The sequence below is a fragment of the Ostrea edulis genome, chromosome 10 (genome assembly GCF_947568905.1).
Source record: "Ostrea edulis chromosome 10, xbOstEdul1.1, whole genome shotgun sequence".
In the NCBI taxonomy this organism is placed as follows: domain Eukaryota; kingdom Metazoa; phylum Mollusca; class Bivalvia; order Ostreida; family Ostreidae; genus Ostrea; species Ostrea edulis.
Window position 1 is genome coordinate 33,179,490 of NC_079173.1, and position 19,280 is coordinate 33,198,769.

A 19,280-nucleotide genomic window follows, 5' to 3' on the forward strand; every position below is an offset into this window, starting at 1 on the left:
TATGGAACACAGGTAAGTAAATGTCAGGTACTGGTGTAAGTCTTACATTGTGCAAAGGAGTTTTGTTTTTGTTGTCCAGTGGAGCAGAAATCTGCATTATTTTTAAATGAAGTATTTGTGATCTTGCACTCTTTAAGAGTTATCTCTCTTGAAAAAAGACAGCTTTATGAAAATTTTCAACAAATGTTTTATTTTATTTTTTTTTCAAAATTCACCTATGAATACAATACATGTGTATATTATTGATTTATAACATTGAATTTTAAGTAAACATGCAGAGAACAGAGAAGATTTTAATTCTTCATTCAACAACCACTATCCTGAATACAAATCTTTATTCAGACCTCAGCATGTGTATGTCTGGTACAGACAATCATGTGCACACAAATATCACAGTGTTCAAAACATCATAGACAAGGGTCTCCTGTCTGACGACGTAGAAGTAAAGCAGAAACAGGTTAATATTGAGAAGTATAAATAACGAACATTAGAAATCTAATAGAAAAGTTCTCCGAGTACTGTTCCAGGAGTTTCATCAATTTTTGTTGAACAGTACGTGTGTTCCAAAATCATGAAATCAAGGGATCAATGAAGTTAAAAATACAGTAATACAAAAATTTGCATATTTAAACAAACTAGTCAAATAAATCTATGAAAGTTTATGCACAGGAAAATTAATAAAACAACTATTAAAATATGGTAGCATGTTGGGAATAGCAAATTTAAGTATGTGTATTTATAACAAATGCATTAACCACAGCATGTAGCAGCTTATTATAAACTGCACATTTCTTGAGACAACACCACAAAGCTTTGTGTGGTGTTCCGTATATACTAGCATTTCTTAAACTGAAGATTGATCAAACGATGATAGATTACACAGTGTTCACATCCACTGCAACTTTTTTTTTTCAATTCACATCTCACTGATGTCATTTACATATCAATCCACATCTCATTTATCTTTTTGAAGTTCATAGAATACAAAACTTTTAGATTTCTCCCATCTACCACACAAATCCTAGCCTCTTTTTAGACTTGGCTGGTCCATAAATGCTATCCTTTGTTTCTTCTGTGGAGTCTCGCTGATAATGAGGCATTTGTTTCCCAGATTTGTCGGACACCATGTAACTCGGACGGATTCCTCCTTTTCCTTCGAACACTGGGCCTTTTCCTCCACCTGCACCGTTCTTGGCGGCCTTTCGGAGTGGGTAGACATTGCGGCCGCCTTTTTCGCAGTGCTCGATGACTCGGCCAGCATATTCCTGGAACTGTTCTTCCTCCACTGCCAGCAAGGCCTGGTTCGCGTTATCTAACGCCAATTTCTCCAGGATTGCCTGCTCTTCATTCTGTTTTCTCAGGTTCTGTGATACAAGTTACAAAAATTCATTTAAAAGAATGTTCTGTGATACCATGCTTATCATTGACTGCAAACATTATTAAGGTAGTACTCTACATCGTCATAATGGCCGACTTCCTTTAAAAACATGGATGAAAAAATCGATATCAGCAATATTTGACTTTTCCTTTTCCATTTAAATACCTTGCCGAGTAGCTCAGTAGGTTAGAATACCGACTGCTGAACTGTAGGTCACAGGTCCAGCAGGGGTTTTAATTTTTTTCCAGATTACCTTCTACTAAAACTGTATTTTTTGACAAAATAAAGTAAATTTGAAAATTTTCAACTTCAAAATATTGTTGTACATATTCTACACTTTTCATCTACATCAAATTTCTCTGGTGTAGCATACCTCCTTAAATGCTGCAATCACACTTGATATGAATTATGGCATGATATTCAATCCTATATAATTTAAATGTTGTAACGACGTATGACCACTTAATGGTACATGTAATCATTAGTCATTGTAATTGCCATGCAGCTATGACGTTTCTTATAATGAGACATTTATACTGTCATTACAAATTCACATTGATAACTGTCAATTTCAAGCTAGGGGGGAATAATATCATTCTCCTTTTTTAAAAATTTTCTGGATAGAATTTTATCTAATTTTGTATGAGAATATGTATGAAAAACAATGTTAACAGCAACATTATTTAATAAGCAATATTTTAGGATTATTTGATACCAGTAATTACTTGGAATCTTATAAATGGATTTTTAGAAATATTTTGGAGATTATGCTTATAGATGTGTCAGTGATTTCAAGGTTTTGTTATTTGTGGTAATAAAACTGCAGCCAACATAACGCAGTAGCAGCCAACATAAAGCAGTAGACTGGAATCGGAAACCTACTATTTGATCACCATGGAAGTTTTTCAGGTCCACAGCATCTTCCCGCTTCCTTTGCCGTTTTTCTTCCTCGTTACGACGGAAGATTTCGTCAGCCGCCTGTCGGATTCTCACCATCTCTAATTCCTGTCTCCGCTCTTCCTTCTTTTTCTGTTCACCCTCTAATATCTACAATAAGACACAATTAATTAATAATTGTTCATCCTTCGAAAAATGTGGGTGGATTTCAAACTATATACATGCACTGCACAGGAAAAATCTCACAATCAGATACAGGTACCCAGGGAAATTAGTGATTTATAGTAATGATGCACCGAGTCTGACTTAATATTTCAGATTTGGGGTAAAGAAGTTATGTGGAAATAATTACTACTGACTGTGTTAAATGCTCTCATGAATATGCATTACCCCCCTACTTCCTTAAAGATTAAATCATGAATATAATTGTGAATGGATCCACCATTGACCCATCTCTTTCCCTCTCCTATAAATCAAATTGTGAATCCACCACTAAGAAATAACCTGTTTATTTATAAGTACAGTAAATTATGGTTACAGTGAACACACTTTAAAATAATTCATGCTTACAGTGATGTGATTTTCATTTCCTGTAATTTTAAAACATTTTATGAACTCATTGGATATAATGAATTATGTTTATAACGAATCAAAAGTGTACGTCTGTTCCCAGCACTTCATTATAAGTATGGTTTACTGTATAGCACTATACCCCTATCAAATCCTGGATCCATCATGGCTACAGACATTGTTTATGTACTTTCCTTTATCTCCCCAACCTATTATAAAATCAAATCCTGGATCCACCACTGCTTATGACATGTTTGTTCCTTTGGACTCTCCTTCATCTCCCCATTCCATTATAAAATCAAATCTTTGATCCGCCACTGCCACTGATGTGTTTGTTCTTATATATAGCACTCTCCATCATCCCCCCCCCCCCCTATTATAAAATCAAATCTTGGATCCACTACTGACCTGTTTGTTCCTATGTATAGCACTCTCCATCATCTCCCCACCCCATTAATAAATCAAATCTTGGTTCCACCACTGACCTGTTTGTTCCTATGTATAGCACTCTCCATCATCTCCCCATCCCATTATAAAATCAAATCTTGGATCCACCACTGACCTGTTTGTTCCTATGTATAGCACTCTCCATCATCTCCCCACCCCATTAATAAATCAAATCTTGGATCCCCCACTGACCTGTTTGTTCCTATGTATAGCACTCTCCATTATCTCCCCACCCCATTATAAAATCAAATCTTGGATCCACCACTGACCTGTTTGTTCCTATGTATAGCACTCTCCATCATCTCCCCACCCCATTAATAAATCAAATCTTGGATCCCCCACTGACCTGTTTGTTCCTATGTATAGCACTCTCTGCCATGTCCTTCCTTATCTTCGCTTCCTTCTCCGCCTCCTCCTTGGCTCTCTTCTCCTCAGCTTCTTCCACAGCTTTACGGATTCTCTCATCCTCATCGCTGACTTTCTGTTTCAGTTGGGCCGCAAGCTTCTCGCGGATTCTCTCCAGGTTTCTTTGTTTCTCTCTGTGGAGCAAGTCACCGGACTTAAATACATCTATCAATTGATTCTAAAGTTTTAAGAATTTTTCGTAAATACTCATTAAAAACTATCCAACTGAAGGGGAAATTCGGAAGCATGATTATATGAAGGGTATACAACAAAGGAATTAAGGACAGTCTACTTAAAATCATTATCCTTTAATTCAGTCGCATAGTTTTCTAAACAAGGCAGTTAGTATGTAAGGAGATCTAATTAGATTAGATAAGATAAATAGGGTGCTAAGGCCCTCAACTTACTCGTGGATCTGTTGTTCTTTCTCTGCCCTCAACTTCATCATCTTCCGTTTGGCAGCGGCAAAGATTCTACACTCCTCATCTTCCTCCTACAATAATTTATACAATGAATAAAACTCCTCATCACCTACAATCATTACAATAAATAAATACTACAGAAGATCTTATCCACCTCCCACAATAATTATAATAAATAAATACTACAGCAGATCTTATCCACCTCCCACAATAATTATAATAAATAAATACTACAGCAGATCTTATCCACCTCCTACAATAATTATACTAAATAAATTCTACAGCAGATCTTATCCACCTCCCACAATAATTATAATAAATACTACAGCAGATCTTATCCACCTCCCACAATAATTATAATAAATACTACAGAAGATCTTATCCACCTCCCACAATAATTATAATAAATAAATACTACAGCAGATCTTATCCACCTCCCACAATAATTATAATAAATAAATACTACAGCAGATCTTATCCACCTCCTACAATAATTATACTAAATAAATTCTACAGCAGATCTTATCCACCTCCCACAATAATTATAATAAATACTACAGAAGATCTTATCCACCTCCCACAATAATTATAATAAATAAATACTACAGAAGATCTTATCCACCTCCCACAATAATTATAATAAATAAATATTACAGCAGATCTTATCCACCTCCCACAATAATTATAATAAATAAATACTACAGAAGATCTTATCCACCTCCCACAATAATTATAATAAATACTACAGCAGATCTTATCCACCTCCCACAATAATTATAATAAATACTACAGAAGATCTTATCCACCTCCCACAATAATTACAATAAATACTACAGCAGATCTAATCCACCTCCCACAATAATTATAATAAATAAATACTACAGCAGATCTTATCCACCTCCCACAATAATTATAATAAATAAATACTACAGCAGATCTTATCCACCTCCCACAATAATTATAATAAATAAATACTACAGAATATCTTATCCACCTCCCACAATAATTATAATAAATAAATACTACAGAAGATCTTATCCACCTCCCACAATAATTATAATAAATACTACAGCAGATCTTATCCACCTCCCACAATAATTATAATAAATACTACAGAAGATCTTATCCACCTCCCACAATAATTACAATAAATACTACAGCAGATCTAATCCACCTCCCACAATAATTATAATAAATAAATACTACAGCAGATCTTATCCACCTCCCACAATAATTATAATAAATAAATACTACAGCAGATCTTATCCACCTCCCACAATAATTATAATAAATAAATACTACAGAAGATCTTATCCACCTCCCACAATAATTATAATAAATAAATACTACAGAAGATCTTATCCACCTCCCACAATAATTACAATAAATACTACAGCAGATCTTATCCACCTCCCACAATAATTATAATAAATACTACAGCAGATCTTATCCACCTCCCACAATAATTACAATAAATACTACAGCAGATCTTATCCACCTCCCACAATAATTATAATAAATAAATACTACAGCAAATCTTATCCACCTCCCACAATAATTGTAATAAATACTACAGCAGATCTAATCCACCTCCCACAATAATTACAATAAATACTACAGCAGATCTAATCCACCTCCCACAATAATTATAATAAATAAATACTACAGCAGATCTTATCCACCTCCCACAATAATTATAATAAATACTACAGCAGATCTTATCCACCTCCCACAATAATTATAATAAATACTACAGCAGATCTAATCCATCTCCCACAATAATTACAATAAATACTACAGAAGATCTTATCCACCTCCCACAATAATTATAATAAATAAATACTACAGCAGATCTTATCCACCTCCCACAATAATTATAATAAATATTACAGCAGATCTTATTCACCTCCCACAATAATTATAATAAATAAATACTACAGCAGATCTTATCCACCTCCCACAATAATTATAATAAATACTACAGCAGGTCTTATCCACCTCCCACAATAATTATAATAAATACTACAGCAGATCTTATCCACCTCCTACAATAGTAGTGTAAGGTATACACACACAAGATTTCAGGAGTTCACAAGCCCCCCCCCCCCCCCCCTCCCCCCACCACACACACAAATATAGTAGTACAATACACACAGGATTTCAGAACCCACCCACCCCATACAATAGTAGTACAGTTTACATGAAATTATAGAAGTCCCCCCCCCCCCCCCCAACACACACACACATACATGTATATAGGAGACTACAGAACACACAAGATTTCAGAGCTCAAGCCCCCCCCCCCCCTTTCCACTCACCTCCTCCTGCTGCTCAATGACACTCTTGATCATCTGTCTATCCTTGATCTGGGTGACGTTGTCCTTCTTCATCTGTAACTTCTCATCCTTCTTGATGTTCTCCAGTCGCTCCTTCTCTAAGTGGAACTGGACGGCCAGCTTCTTCAGCTCCTCCCCCTCCTTTTGATCTTCTTCTACGTCTTCCTGTCTCAGCTTCATGTGCTCCTGGATCCTGTAGAATTAATAAGAAAAAATTAAGATCCACAAATGCTAATTCCTGTGGGAAAAAAGGATGATAAAAGAGACCATTTACATCCAGTGTCCCCACATAGCTGATGTTTAAAGACTGCAGTATGAACACTTCAAGCGAAAAATGATTTCCCTGTGCATTTCAGTTCTGCCTTCAAATATTGAAAAATTCATCAGTCATTGTGTAATTAGTTACATAGACCACTGGAAGTTCAAAACAGTAACAATTAGGATTGATAAGCACAGGTATAATTAAAGAGCAAAAATTGTGCATTTTTAATCATCACCATAAATGCTCTCATTTTGAAAACCACAAATTAAATCACTTCTGTTTTGTTTCTTTGTATATATTGTTTTATGTATCATTCACTAAAAAAGAGAAGTCACCAGCTGTTGCTGAAGTGCCACAAATTTTTACCTATAGATAGCACTCGGGGTTGTAGCAGTGAGGGTTCTTTATCATGCCAATACCTACTGTGACATGGGGCGTCAATTTTTATTGCAAGGCACTTGGCAAACACTCGCTGTGATTCAGGACCACCAACCTCAAGGTCACATTTGAAAGACCTGCGACTTTCCGACTCACGGCTTCTAATGCCTAGTGCTTACAAAAGTCACTACCTACGTTAAACAGCTTGGTTGACATGACAACAGGATGGAATATCAAACCCGGACCTTCTGGTTGTGAAGCAAGCACCCTCAACACTATGCAATCATGACTGGTTTTTGGTGCATGTAGTTTGCATGACAAAAATCATTGTATGTGATACATGTATGTGAGGCCTGGATTTTTTTTCTTTCTCTTTCTTTAGAGTATGCATATCATGTCCTGTACAATTCAGGGATTTGAATTTGTCCACACAATGAAAGAGTGTTACAAAACGTGAGCGATTTTCACAATACATGTACTTACTGTGAACTCAAGAACATCTGATGGTCTTTAGAAGCATTAATCCTCTCCTTGGCCTTCTCCTGGTCATGCAGAATGGCATTCTCGTGCTCCCTCTTGGCCAGTTTCAGCCACTCAGCATCCTTGCCCTCACTAGCCTTCTCTTGGAGTCTCTTTAATTCAATCTGGGCTTCTCTCTCCTTCAGAACTTCAGTCAACATCAACGCACTCTTTGAACAAAAAGAAATGCGTACTGGTAATGAATGATCATTTTCTCAAAATTTTCATTGTTTTTGATAAATCAATTTCTTAAAATCATTCCTTATATGAATATAAAGTTAGAGAGATTTTATATTGCAGAAACAGTAGCAAATGTAACACTTTTAAGTCAAATCAAGTACATGTTTTATATAAATATAATTATATATATATATTATATAAATTTTATTATGATATAACTACATGGAAGTAAGTTTTTGTAATCTTTAGCCTTTTTGTGATTTGTATTCTGTTTGAACAAAAAGAAATACTGGTAATGAATGGTAATTTTCTCAAAATTTCATTGTTTTTAATAATTAATTTTTAAAATCATTCCTTATATGAGTAGCCTTTTTGTGATTTGTATTCTTTTTGATGAGACTTACAGGGAAGTTTTTATAATTTTTTTGTGATTTGTATTCTGTTTAATGAGACTTACATGGAAGTTTTTGTAATCTTTTTGTGATTTGTATTCTTTTTGATGAGACTTACATGGAAGTTTTTGACTCTGTCTGTCTGGTAATACTGTTGGGTCTTGGCTTTTTCAATGGCGTCCTTTCTTTTCTCTGCCTGGAATTTAGCCTCCTCCAGATCTATTGCCCGTTTTTCCTCCTCTTCCTTCTGCTCACGAAGTTTTCTGGCCTCCAGTTTTCTGGTCCGAGTGCCCTGTGTTATGAATTAAAACTTATAGTCTTATATAAATATATCAGCACCTGCTACTCTGGTTTGTTAATTACACACATTTAGTCTATAGCCTGTACAAATATGTGGGTACTAGTACTTCATTGTGTACACAATGTGCCTTTAAGTGTGGCCAATTTTAGCTGTGGCAAATTTCTCTTTAACCTACATGAATGACCTTGACCTGTAGCAGTTAAAATAGCAACATCCTTGTTTGAAGGAAGTAATGCAGTACGAATTACTATCAAGTCTCATGCAGTACAAATGACTATTTAAGGTTGATGTTGCAGATAAACTAAAAGACTTTTATAAACAAAACAATATGCACTCTAATCTCATATGCTTGAAAATCATCTCTACACTTCATTTTACGAGTGTCATGAAATAATGATTATCTTTTTTGAAAATTATGTGAAAACATTTGGCTTATATGTGTAATTTCACACATTCAGCATGCATATTTTACGATGAAACTTACAGCAATTGTATTTCCCCAGTTTTTAACCATTTCTTTAGACATGTGTTTGCGATTTTCCTTTTCTTCACGGAGTCTTTTTATTTTCTCATCTTCAATCTGTCTCTTATATAGTTCTTGCTGGATTCTGTTCCACTCACTCTTGGACAAGATTGTAACGTCCCTCAGGCTGGTGCCATCAGGCAGCATCATTCCTCCCTGGCCCATCTTTGTACCCTGCATTTGGAAATCAGGTGGAAGGGGCATCTCGGGAGTTCCTGTATGGACCATAGATTAAATTATGCACGTATACATTAACCTACATGTGTTTAGTGTGTACAATATGTATGGCATGTTTTATCAAAAGAATAGCATCTAGATCTAACATGTTGTAGAAATAAATATTTGGGAAAATCAATAAAAGAATACAGTCAAAACGGTCGAATAGTATAGGGGTGAATGTGTTTACAGCTATAATATAATAACACCTTTTTCACAAACATCGAGGGAGAAATTAACTGTACATAACGTATGACAAACTTTGTTTGGGTGTCTTTCTTGACTTTTTTTTTAAAATAATTGAAAGAATGTTTACCTCTTTCTTTCCCCTTTCGCCTTCCATGCATTACAGTTGCCATTTTTTGTCAATACGAAAAAATAATATGACAACAATCTTATAACGGAAGATCGATGGCTGTTGTCAAGCAAACAACGCCATGTAACCTAGTGAAACCTTCCGTTTCCGGTTACAAACTGAAAGTACAAAACGTAAACTTCCGGCGATGTTATTGATGCGCAATCCAATGGAAAACTTTTCTTACATAACAAAGTTCCCACGTTTCTCGCACTGTCACGTATAAGGTGAGTTCTACAATACTTCAATTACTTGACTCACACACTGAGGCACAAGTACATGCATATAGAGTCAGACTATACATATTCTCTGGGCAGCATATGCGCGAGTAACGGCATTTGCGTTTTCTGTCGCGTGCAAAATGTGGAGGTGAAAAACAAGGTAATGTTATTTAACATGTTGACTGTGTTACCGTTTGAGCGAGCGCAGCTACATGTATGTACATATTTTATAATGTATGTACATATTTTATAATGTTCTTACTTTGATCAGGTTCAATTAAACAATATCTCAATACTTATGAATGAAACTAAGCAGCAGAAACGGCCCATTTTAGTTTTCTCCCAGGGTTTTATATTAAATCAGTAAAACAACATAATATGTATACGGTGTGACTGTTGGGCCGAGCGAAGCATGAAATGATCATTGGCGTGTCCCAAGTGATAATCATAATTCCGTTAAGTACAGGAAATCATAATTCATTTAAAAATGTATTTTATTTATGAAATTCCCCTTGCGCTAAACGCTCTGACAGTAACATCTAAATATGAAAGGGGGACATATGAGGATAGACAACGGATCCGCCTATTCATTTAATGCGGGGAATATAACGACAGCAGACGTAAACCGTGCATTGTGACGTCACATTTAGCCTCGAATTTTTCTCTCTTTCAAATCAAACAATTATAAACAACAATACATCTCGTTTGCAATTCAAAAAACAGTTAAAACTAAACAAAATTATAACCAACAAATTCAAAGTGGTAAAAACATAAGCATAGATATATCGTATATTTTTATTTAAAGAAACTTGACAGTTGTGAACTCATTCATCTATTTAATAGTCGTATCACTTTTTTCCTATTTGATGATAGGCTAAAAACTGTAACAGTAATAATTATCCCATTCATTTTAACAAACTATGTGTTTGAATTACAAATTGCACGTCAGTCTTGTATTTTTGGCATTCCAAATTTAAACATGAATAACCGTAGAAGCAACTAACGAACAAAACAATATGGCAGCGCCCATATGGATCACAAAATTTTCAGTGAACGTATACAGAGATGATCTCTATCCCTTTGCTGATTTTCTCAATTTTTCTTTTACATATGTGTTACATTTAGAGCCTTGCTTCGCGGACGGGCCTTTGGCTCATCCGAGCTTTGCTTGGTATTATACGTGAATGTGATTGAAATTTTTTTTATACTATATGCATTTTATTTCTGGTGCCTTCACCGTGACTTACTTAATCTTTGACAGGCGAAATGTTCTGAACAGGTTGGGAACACTTCCCCTATAGCGAGATGTTCTTGTTAAAACGTGATTATCCCTCTTTAGCGAGAGAGTAAACATTACCATAAATAGGTGGTTTGGTGTCTTTATTGAAAATAATAGCAAATTCTGTGCAATGCTGAATAAGTGTGACACATACTCAACATGACACGAATACATAGTCAAGAAATTACATATCAAAGTTGCTGCACAAGAGGGAAGTTGTCTGAATTCCAATACACATCGTGAGTGTTTTTGTTTTGATTAATATATATGGAGAAGTATCAGACATTTTAGCACTTTTTCTTCTTTTCACGTGAAACATGAAGAGATGTACTCCGCGGGTGTTTTTCTCAGTTGTACTTTATATTTACTCTCGCTAGGGATAAACGTGTTTTTGCAAGAATACCTCGCTATTAGAGTAAGTGTTCCCAACCTGCTGAACAGTATGCTTTCGACTGCCTCTCCTTTCCTGACTCAATCTTTCCAAGTCACTAATTGTGTGATTAAAATGCCCACGTCTTGTTGCAAACTTTTCAAGTTTGTAAAAATGTGCGAACAGCACTACTACTTTTGAACATTTCAAACACATTTCAATATTATAAATGATAATTTTCAATAAATTCAACACTTTTGCACATGCATGTGTGGAACCCCCCCCCCCCCACTTATCTAGTTTTTAAAAAATGTAATTCATATAACAATCCCCTTGTAGCAATGGCATGTTTTAGAAGAGAAAAGAAGAACAATATTTATTATATTGTACATATTCCTAGTTGTAACACAATGATGAAATATTTCAGCATTTGCATATAATTATTGAATAAATTACAACATATTTAAGCCCCTCCCCACTGTTGTAGTAAGGATACATTAAGATTCATTCACAAAACTAGAGTTAATTTATTATTTTTTCAGTCGTTAATAGCAAGTGGCATAATTAAATCTTTAAATATGGGGCAAGGTGACTCAGGTGAGCAATGTAGCCCATGGGCCTCTTGTTTTCTATTGTAGTGGTTATTGAAACCATTGTAACATACCATCTTCTTTTTTTCAGATGGCAGAAAAGATACTATTTGCCTTTGATTTTGATCATACAGTCATAGACGACAACAGTGACCTGTACTGCAAAAAACTAGCACCGAATGGAAAAATCCCCCAGGAGATTGAGCAGACCTACAGCGATCTAGGGTGGACTAAATATATGGGGCTCATATTTGAATATCTTCACAAGCATGGCGTTACAGAGCAGCATTTTAGGGATTGTATGAATGAAATTCCGTTGACAAAGGGCATGAGAGAAGTTATTGAATATGCCACGAAAAATGAACACGAGAGCATCATTATTTCAGACTCCAATTCACGATTCATTGACTATGTTCTGACTGACAGGGGACTGAAGGGATCCTTCTCAGAAGTATATACCAATCCGGCGCATTTTAACGAAGATGGTCAGTTAACAATTGCATACTATCACACACAGGACTGGTGTGATCTCAGCACGGTCAATCTGTGCAAAGGACATATATTACAAGAACATATTAAAAGGCGACAGAATGATGGCATCCATTATAAATGTGTCGTGTTCGTAGGGGACGGGACAAACGACTTTTGCCCCGCTCTTCGACTGACGGAAAATGATTACATCTGTCCCCGAGTCAGCTACAGACTGTGGAAGAAAATCCAGAAAATGGGAAATGACCCACACAGTACCAATGACAAACAGAAGATGAGAGCTCAGGTTGTAGACTGGACGTCTGGTGTGGACATTCTGGAATTTCTAAAATCTTTGGAAAGATGTTGAAACGTGATCAACAGCCTCCATTAGAGGATGATCCCACCACCATACACCCTCCCCAATAAAAATTTTCCAATATATTCTGGTGATTTTCACACAAATCAGAGCACGATCACACCACAGTACAGAGATTGAGACTTGTAATGACACATGAACAGTGAATTATCAACACTCGATTTATTGCCATCTTCACTATACTGCCACGTTTTGTCGGAGGAGTGTCTTTCTGCTTTAAAAGTCTCCTATTTTAACACTTTTAAAAATCGCATAATGCCATCTTTCATTCTGTTTTCAACAAAAGTGTCCATATTAGGTTGTTGCAGTCTTGATGTATCGCCAAAGTAGAAAGACGTGAAACTGATGATCCCTGATACTGTTTAGTCACTTTATATCTAGTCCAGCTGGTACTGGGTATTTGTTATTACTGGTAGTGCAGTTTTTTTGTTTGTAAGAAATTTTGAATTTCAGTCATGCATTGCCACTAAATTGGATACGTGCTTGAATTTTGGATGAAACTATTGAATGTGTGCATATCTGTTCGATTGTGCAAAAAGTGGTTGTATAATGATATTGATGTAATTGAAAATCAGAATGATACATATTAATTAGGGCTCCTAGTGCACTGACTTCTTATACATTTTTTCTTTATATGCATTATCTCATTAAAGATAGGAGATATCTTTATAGGATTATAAGATATTTCATAAACTTTATAAAATATCTTATTAATGGTTTTTAAGTAAGTTTTAGAAGATATCATATTAACTTTAGATAAGATATCTTATTAAAGAAAGATATCTATATGAATATATCATAGAAGATATTTCAAAGTTTATGGGATATCTTACATAGTTTATGATATTTTATATATGTTTAGGTCACCTGAGTAAACTCATGTGACTTAATGCAATTGGTTAAAGTGTGTCGTCCGTCATGCATTATCAATTGAACATTTTTAACTTCTTCGATAATTAATATTCCAATTCTTTCAAATTTAGTATGAAGAATCTTTTGGACATGGGGTTACATAAATTGTAATTTTCAGGACTCCTGCATCCCTGGGGTCATAGGAATGGGAACAAAATTGACGACTTTTCAAAAATCTTTCTCTAAAACCACACATATTAATATAAAGTTTAGATATCTTATATAGTTTATAAGATATATATTTTATAAGATATCTTATAAATTGTAAATTATGAGATATCTAAAGACTTGGAGATTAGATATCTAATTAAAAATAGAAGATATCTCATATATTATATAAGATAAATTTAAAGAGGAGTAAATATAAATATGGTGTGCCATATACTATGCAGGTGAGTTATGTCTGAGGACCTTTAATAATAATTCTCTCCTCCAAAGCTCTGTATCATAATAAATATAGCGTACCATAATGGAGTACATTATTTGTAATTACCGTATACTCCCCTTCACAAAACATTATTATAAAACCTTTGTGAGGGAAAACAATTAACATTATTCAAATAAGTGTTGTAACATATGAATCGCAATGGTGCAATTTATGGTAGAAAGAACTGATAATTATTATCATCAAACATGTGATCAAACTAACAATCACTATAATTCAGGTTCTGATCATTATTGCATTACTAGTTTATGATTGAATATACATGTACTTGATGTGTGTATATGACGATTAATTTGCACTTGTCAGATTGTGGTACAATTTGTGTTCAATTTTTTTTTAGTCTGATAATTAAATTCTGATTTTTGTTCTGTATATATTATTTTTGATATATTTGTCCTCCGCAACAAGGCGGAGGGGGACATAGAAATACCAGTGTCTGTGTCCCACTTCACTTTGTAGATCAAGCAACTCTTCAGAAAACACTCAATGGATGTTCTTGAAATTTTGTAGGAATGTCACCATATGAACATTTGTACATGTAGTTCATCGTAATGCACCACCTTTCGATTTGACAAATGTTACAGGAGTTATGGGACTTTGTTGATTTGTACATTCTACACTATAGGAACACTTTGTGGATGCACTCCTCCCAAACTGCTCAACAGATTTTTTTCCTTCAAACTTTGTAGGATTGTTGGTCATTACATGTAGCATGATCATATTGCACCACGATTTAAATTTGACAAATTTTACAGGAGTTGTGAAACTTTTTTGAATTTGTACATGTACACTCTGGGAACACTTTGTGGACAACTCCTAGGACACCGCTGCTCTGAATTAGTTCAAATTTTGCAGGAATGTAAGACACCATATGTACTAGATCATATCCTGTTGTCATTTTGATTTGACATTTTGTGGGAGTGTTGGGACTTTACCATTTTTTTCAAGTGAGCTATTCTGGTCACCGGTTGTCCGTCATCTGTAAACTTTTCACATTTTCATCTTCGCCTCCAGAACCTCTGGGCCAATTTCAGTTAAACTTGGTACACATCATCCAAGGGTAAGGGGATTAAAGTTTGTTCGAATGAAGTGCAATGCCCCCTTTAAGATAATCACGATAGAGCAAAAATAGGGTGGGGTCATTTAAAAATCTCAACAACCACTTGGCCAGAATAGTTCAAATTTACGCGAAAGTTTCCTGACATGGTGCAGATTTAGGTTTGTTCAAATCATGGCCCCTAGGTACAATGTAAGGTGGGGTCAGAATAGGGGATAAAAGTTTTACATGTAATTATATAGGGAAATCTTTAAAAATTTATAACATGGTTGGTTATCGGATGATGTCATGAAACTGAATGCTCTTTAATACAAGATATCTATTACAATGTAACAATGTAATACAAGACGTTAGTGCTGACCTTAGAATGTCAAGAATTCCGTTAATTCGGGCTAAATTTCCTATTTTTCATACAAAATGAAATACCGTATTATAACATCCAACCACTTTTAATTTCATTATCATTACATAATACAGACATACAATACATGTACATACATACACACACATAAGTCCTATCTGTTGATGTTTATAACATGTCCTCTCAATGTTTGAATGTTTAGATATAGTGTACCATTTCGTCACATTTGTCCCGGTTTATTGATATCTGATATCCTTTTAATGTGGGTGTTGACATCAGATATCCATTCCGGATAGATGTTTACACAATTTTATGAGGTACTGTTGACAGCAGAGACTGACTCTGGGGGTGGGGGAGTAATGCATCAAGTGAGTCTAGGTATGGGCGAGAGCAGGTGCCCGTTCATGTTGGGCAGGGGTGGTTGGTGGTACGATGCATTCTGTATCTCGTCACTGGGGATAAAGTACAGAGGCACATATTGCAGAGCTCCAGAACTCCAGACCTGTAAAGAGAAGAAATGATGAATACCCAATACATATTACTATCAATATAATACTAAAGATTTATATACTACACTAAATCATGATCATCAGATTACTATCAATATAACACTAAAGATTTATATACTACACTAAATCATGATCATCAGATTACTATCAATATAACACTAAAGATTTATATACTACACTAAATCATGATCATCAGATTAACAGTTGTACTGTTGTTAACATTCATATTCCCAATGTTATAGTTACAATTATAACACATTGATTTTAGTTAACATACTACAATCACATTATCATTGATCGAAATCAACATCCTACATTTGCTTTGCCACTGGTTAACTGAAATCAACATCCTACATTTGCTTTGTCACTGGTTAACTGAAATCAACATTCTTCATTTGCTTTATCACTTAGTCTAGTTAACTGAAATCAACATCCTTCATTTGCTTTGTCACTGGTTAACTGAAATCAATATCCTACATTTGCTTTGTCACTGGTTAACTAAAAATCAACATCCTACATTTGTTTTAATATGTTGTACGATGTGACCGTTGAGATGAGTGAAGCCCATTTTAAAGGCCAGCAGTTGGGTATAAAAGCAGTCAATCGGTGAAAATGGTGGAATATATGAATTTTCTGGTCACATTCAGATTGCAGCACTTATTTTGCAAAAATAAAGATTAAGCTGTTGTACTGAAATTTTAAAATGGGTATGCTTGTTCCCCTCATAACTGTGCATATATTGGCCATATCTATTTTAGATATAAATTCCCATGAAGTTTTAATTTTGGCCTCTAAAATCTGAAGCAGGGCTTAATTTGTATTTCAAACTAGAGATTGGCAGTTTGTGGGTGTGATTATCTTTTGTTATTGTTTACACCGGATGTTGACTACATATTGCACGAGCATGCTTGTCTAGTTCTAGATAAGAGGGATTGCACCAAAGGCAACATGTAATCAAATCACTGTATAACGTGAAAAAAGTACTTACTCATATATCATTGGTAAATCCAAATTTTATTTTTTAATTATATATAATCACATTCCTTTAAAAAAAATTGGTTAACTTTATAAAAATAACTCATTAGGACTGTACAGTCTGATCGCTGTTTCAGAGTTTTGCAGGATTGCTGGTACCTTTTCTCGAAAAATGGTGTTTGTCTGATTAAGCAACAATCTCCTAGGCCAGTTGTGTAACTCCCATTGTCTCTCATCAATGATGACAAATATGTCCAATTGTTCAACCATCACTCTAAAATTACTCTCAATCTGGACTCTTACGTGTGGACATTACAATGTCAAAAGAGACAATCACAGATAGTAGGTCTCCAAATATCATAATGGACAAAGTGTTTCTTAATAATCCTTCAATGCACATGTCCTCCATTGCACACTACAATTTCCCCCAAATTCTTCTCATAATTGAAAGGTACCAAGAGGAAAATCATAAGTATTAGTATATCAAATATACCAATATTTGTGTATATTATCAAAAAAACTACATGTTTTAAAAGACATGGATAAATCAATGATGAATTCATTTTGTAGTTCCTAGGGTGAAGTTTTGTTAAAGTAAAAACATATCCTTTCAGTGCCTCACAGATCGAGCAGAGTGGTAGAAAAATGCGGGAAAACTTTTTAGTTTATTTTGATAAATCATGCCAGTCTCCCTGTTCAAAATATCGTCTGCTACAGAGCACGTGTAGAGTCAAGCATCAGACTGCTGCTTATTCTGATAACACTGCTAAGCCCTGCCCTCTTGCCATATATGCTTAATTGCTGTAGGGGTGTAAATTTTTCTAGGTTACTCCCGGCCTTTAAACATCTTGCAACACGACTTTTATCCGCCTCTTCATTTAACGCGGAAAATATAACGCGCTTGGTGTAAACAGTTACAAATTGTGACGTCATATTAGCTGCAATGCTTTTTCTTCTCTCGAACCAAGCAAAAACAAAACGTTTGAAGCTATGAGAAAGCTTGTCTGGAATTTAAAAACGTTAATTTTACTTTCTAAACAATCTAATTATTTTAATTCCGGGATTGTCAATGAAGTATACCGCAGTGACGGCGACATTTTTCCGGAGGCATTATGGGTAGTCTCCATCATTTTTCAGCTGATGAAGAGCAAACCACGTGACTCAATTGCGTAATCATTGGAGCGAGCTCGTCGTGTCGCTCTGTGACGCGAGCTTCGCTCGCTATCAGAGGTTAACTGAAATCAACATCCTTCATTTGCTTTGTCACTGGTTAACTGAAATCAACATCCTACATTTGCTTTGTCACTGGTTAACTGAAATCAACATCCTACATTTGCTTTGTCACTGGTTAACTGAAATCAACATCCTTCATTTGCTTTGTCACTGGTATAACTGAAATCAACATCCTACATTTGCTTTATCATTGCATGTGATTGACTAAAATCAACAAGCTTCAATTTAAAAAGGTATTCAATTTGTCAGTCGACATATTCTTCAGTTCTGCAAATGTCTGGTTTTCATAAGATTCACTTTATTATGCATTTATAATCTTCCTGCCACTCAGATCAAGAATATTTTCAATTTTGAACAGGGTTAGGGTTATCAATGGGGTTATTGACCATCAATAAAGCATAGAATTCCTCATGAGATGGTAAGCAGCATCTTGATGTTTAAATTTCATTTTACTCACAATGGAGAGCAGAGCTCCCTTGTCATAGTTGGGTTGGAAGGATATGTGTTGTGGGAATTCTCCAGTTTCTCCTTGGATCAAGCCACTGTACAAGGAACATGTATATTAAGACATATTGAAATTTTGTTCTTAAGTTTCCAGCAAAAATAAAATGAAATACATCTCAATAAAAGGAATTTTTACATCCATAGTGGATAAAAGATCACAGAAAAGACTACTATCATCCTACATCTAGTAAACATTTCCTACAATTCTGCACCTATTCATCTACTGATGGAGTCAAACTGAAAGAAATCCTCATCTGTAAAAAAAATCAATTGCTACCTCACCTTGATAATGTCCTACGATTTTCAACTTGATAATATCGTACTATGATTCTAAACTTGAAAACCTGGTTACCACTTTACATGTAAATTAACAGAGAGCTACTGCATCCTCAGAAT

At 35.0% G+C, this 19,280-nt stretch overlaps 3 protein-coding genes across 5 annotated transcripts in view; 1 reads left to right on the forward strand and 2 right to left on the reverse strand.

Moving 5' to 3' along the window:
- Positions 1 to 163: 163 nt before the first annotated feature.
- On the reverse strand, positions 164 to 9,705 carry LOC125665835 (cilia- and flagella- associated protein 210-like). The gene is made up of 9 exons (XM_048898734.2): positions 9,543 to 9,705; positions 8,972 to 9,225; positions 8,305 to 8,478; positions 7,579 to 7,784; positions 6,438 to 6,648; positions 4,105 to 4,190; positions 3,639 to 3,831; positions 2,261 to 2,425; positions 164 to 1,364 (listed from the first exon to the last, which is right to left on the reverse strand). The coding sequence occupies exons 1-9, from the start codon at positions 9,583 to 9,585 to the stop codon at positions 1,008 to 1,010; spliced, it is 1,689 nt and encodes a 562-aa protein (XP_048754691.1). The 5' UTR covers positions 9,586 to 9,705; the 3' UTR covers positions 164 to 1,007.
- LOC125665836 (pyridoxal phosphate phosphatase PHOSPHO2-like) lies at positions 9,691 to 14,617 on the forward strand. The gene is made up of 2 exons (XM_048898735.2): positions 9,691 to 9,808; positions 12,133 to 14,617. The coding sequence occupies exon 2, from the start codon at positions 12,133 to 12,135 to the stop codon at positions 12,877 to 12,879; it is 747 nt and encodes a 248-aa protein (XP_048754692.2). The 5' UTR covers positions 9,691 to 9,808; the 3' UTR covers positions 12,880 to 14,617.
- Positions 14,618 to 15,732: 1,115 nt separating this feature from the next.
- Positions 15,733 to 19,280, reverse strand: part of LOC125665838 (aladin-like) — a 22,145-nt gene continuing 18,597 nt past the window's right edge. For all 3 annotated transcript variants that reach the window (XM_048898736.2, XM_056151042.1, XM_048898737.2), the window contains exons 15-16: positions 18,838 to 18,922; positions 15,733 to 16,165 (exon numbers count right to left, since the gene is read on the reverse strand). In XM_048898736.2, coding sequence (XP_048754693.2) covers positions 16,028 to 16,165; positions 18,838 to 18,922 — 223 coding nt within the window. In that variant the 3' untranslated portion in view covers positions 15,733 to 16,027. The remainder of the gene's footprint in view (positions 16,166 to 18,837; positions 18,923 to 19,280) is intronic.

Bases quoted from the DNA above. Each gene is read 5' to 3' on its own strand.
- LOC125665835 (XM_048898734.2), bottom strand. From the start codon at position 9,585: ATGGCAACTGTAATGCATGGAAGGCGAAAGGGGAAAGAAAGAG. The intron at 6,649-7,578 runs GTAAGTACATGT...TTAATTCTACAG, and splicing joins CAGATGTTCTTGAGTTCACA to GATCCAGGAGCACATGAAGC. The intron at 4,191-6,437 runs GTGAGTGGAAAG...AAATTATTGTAG, and splicing joins TCATTGAGCAGCAGGAGGAG to GAGGAAGATGAGGAGTGTAG.
- LOC125665836 (XM_048898735.2), top strand. From the start codon at position 12,133: ATGGCAGAAAAGATACTATTTGCCTTTGATTTTGATCATACAGTCATA.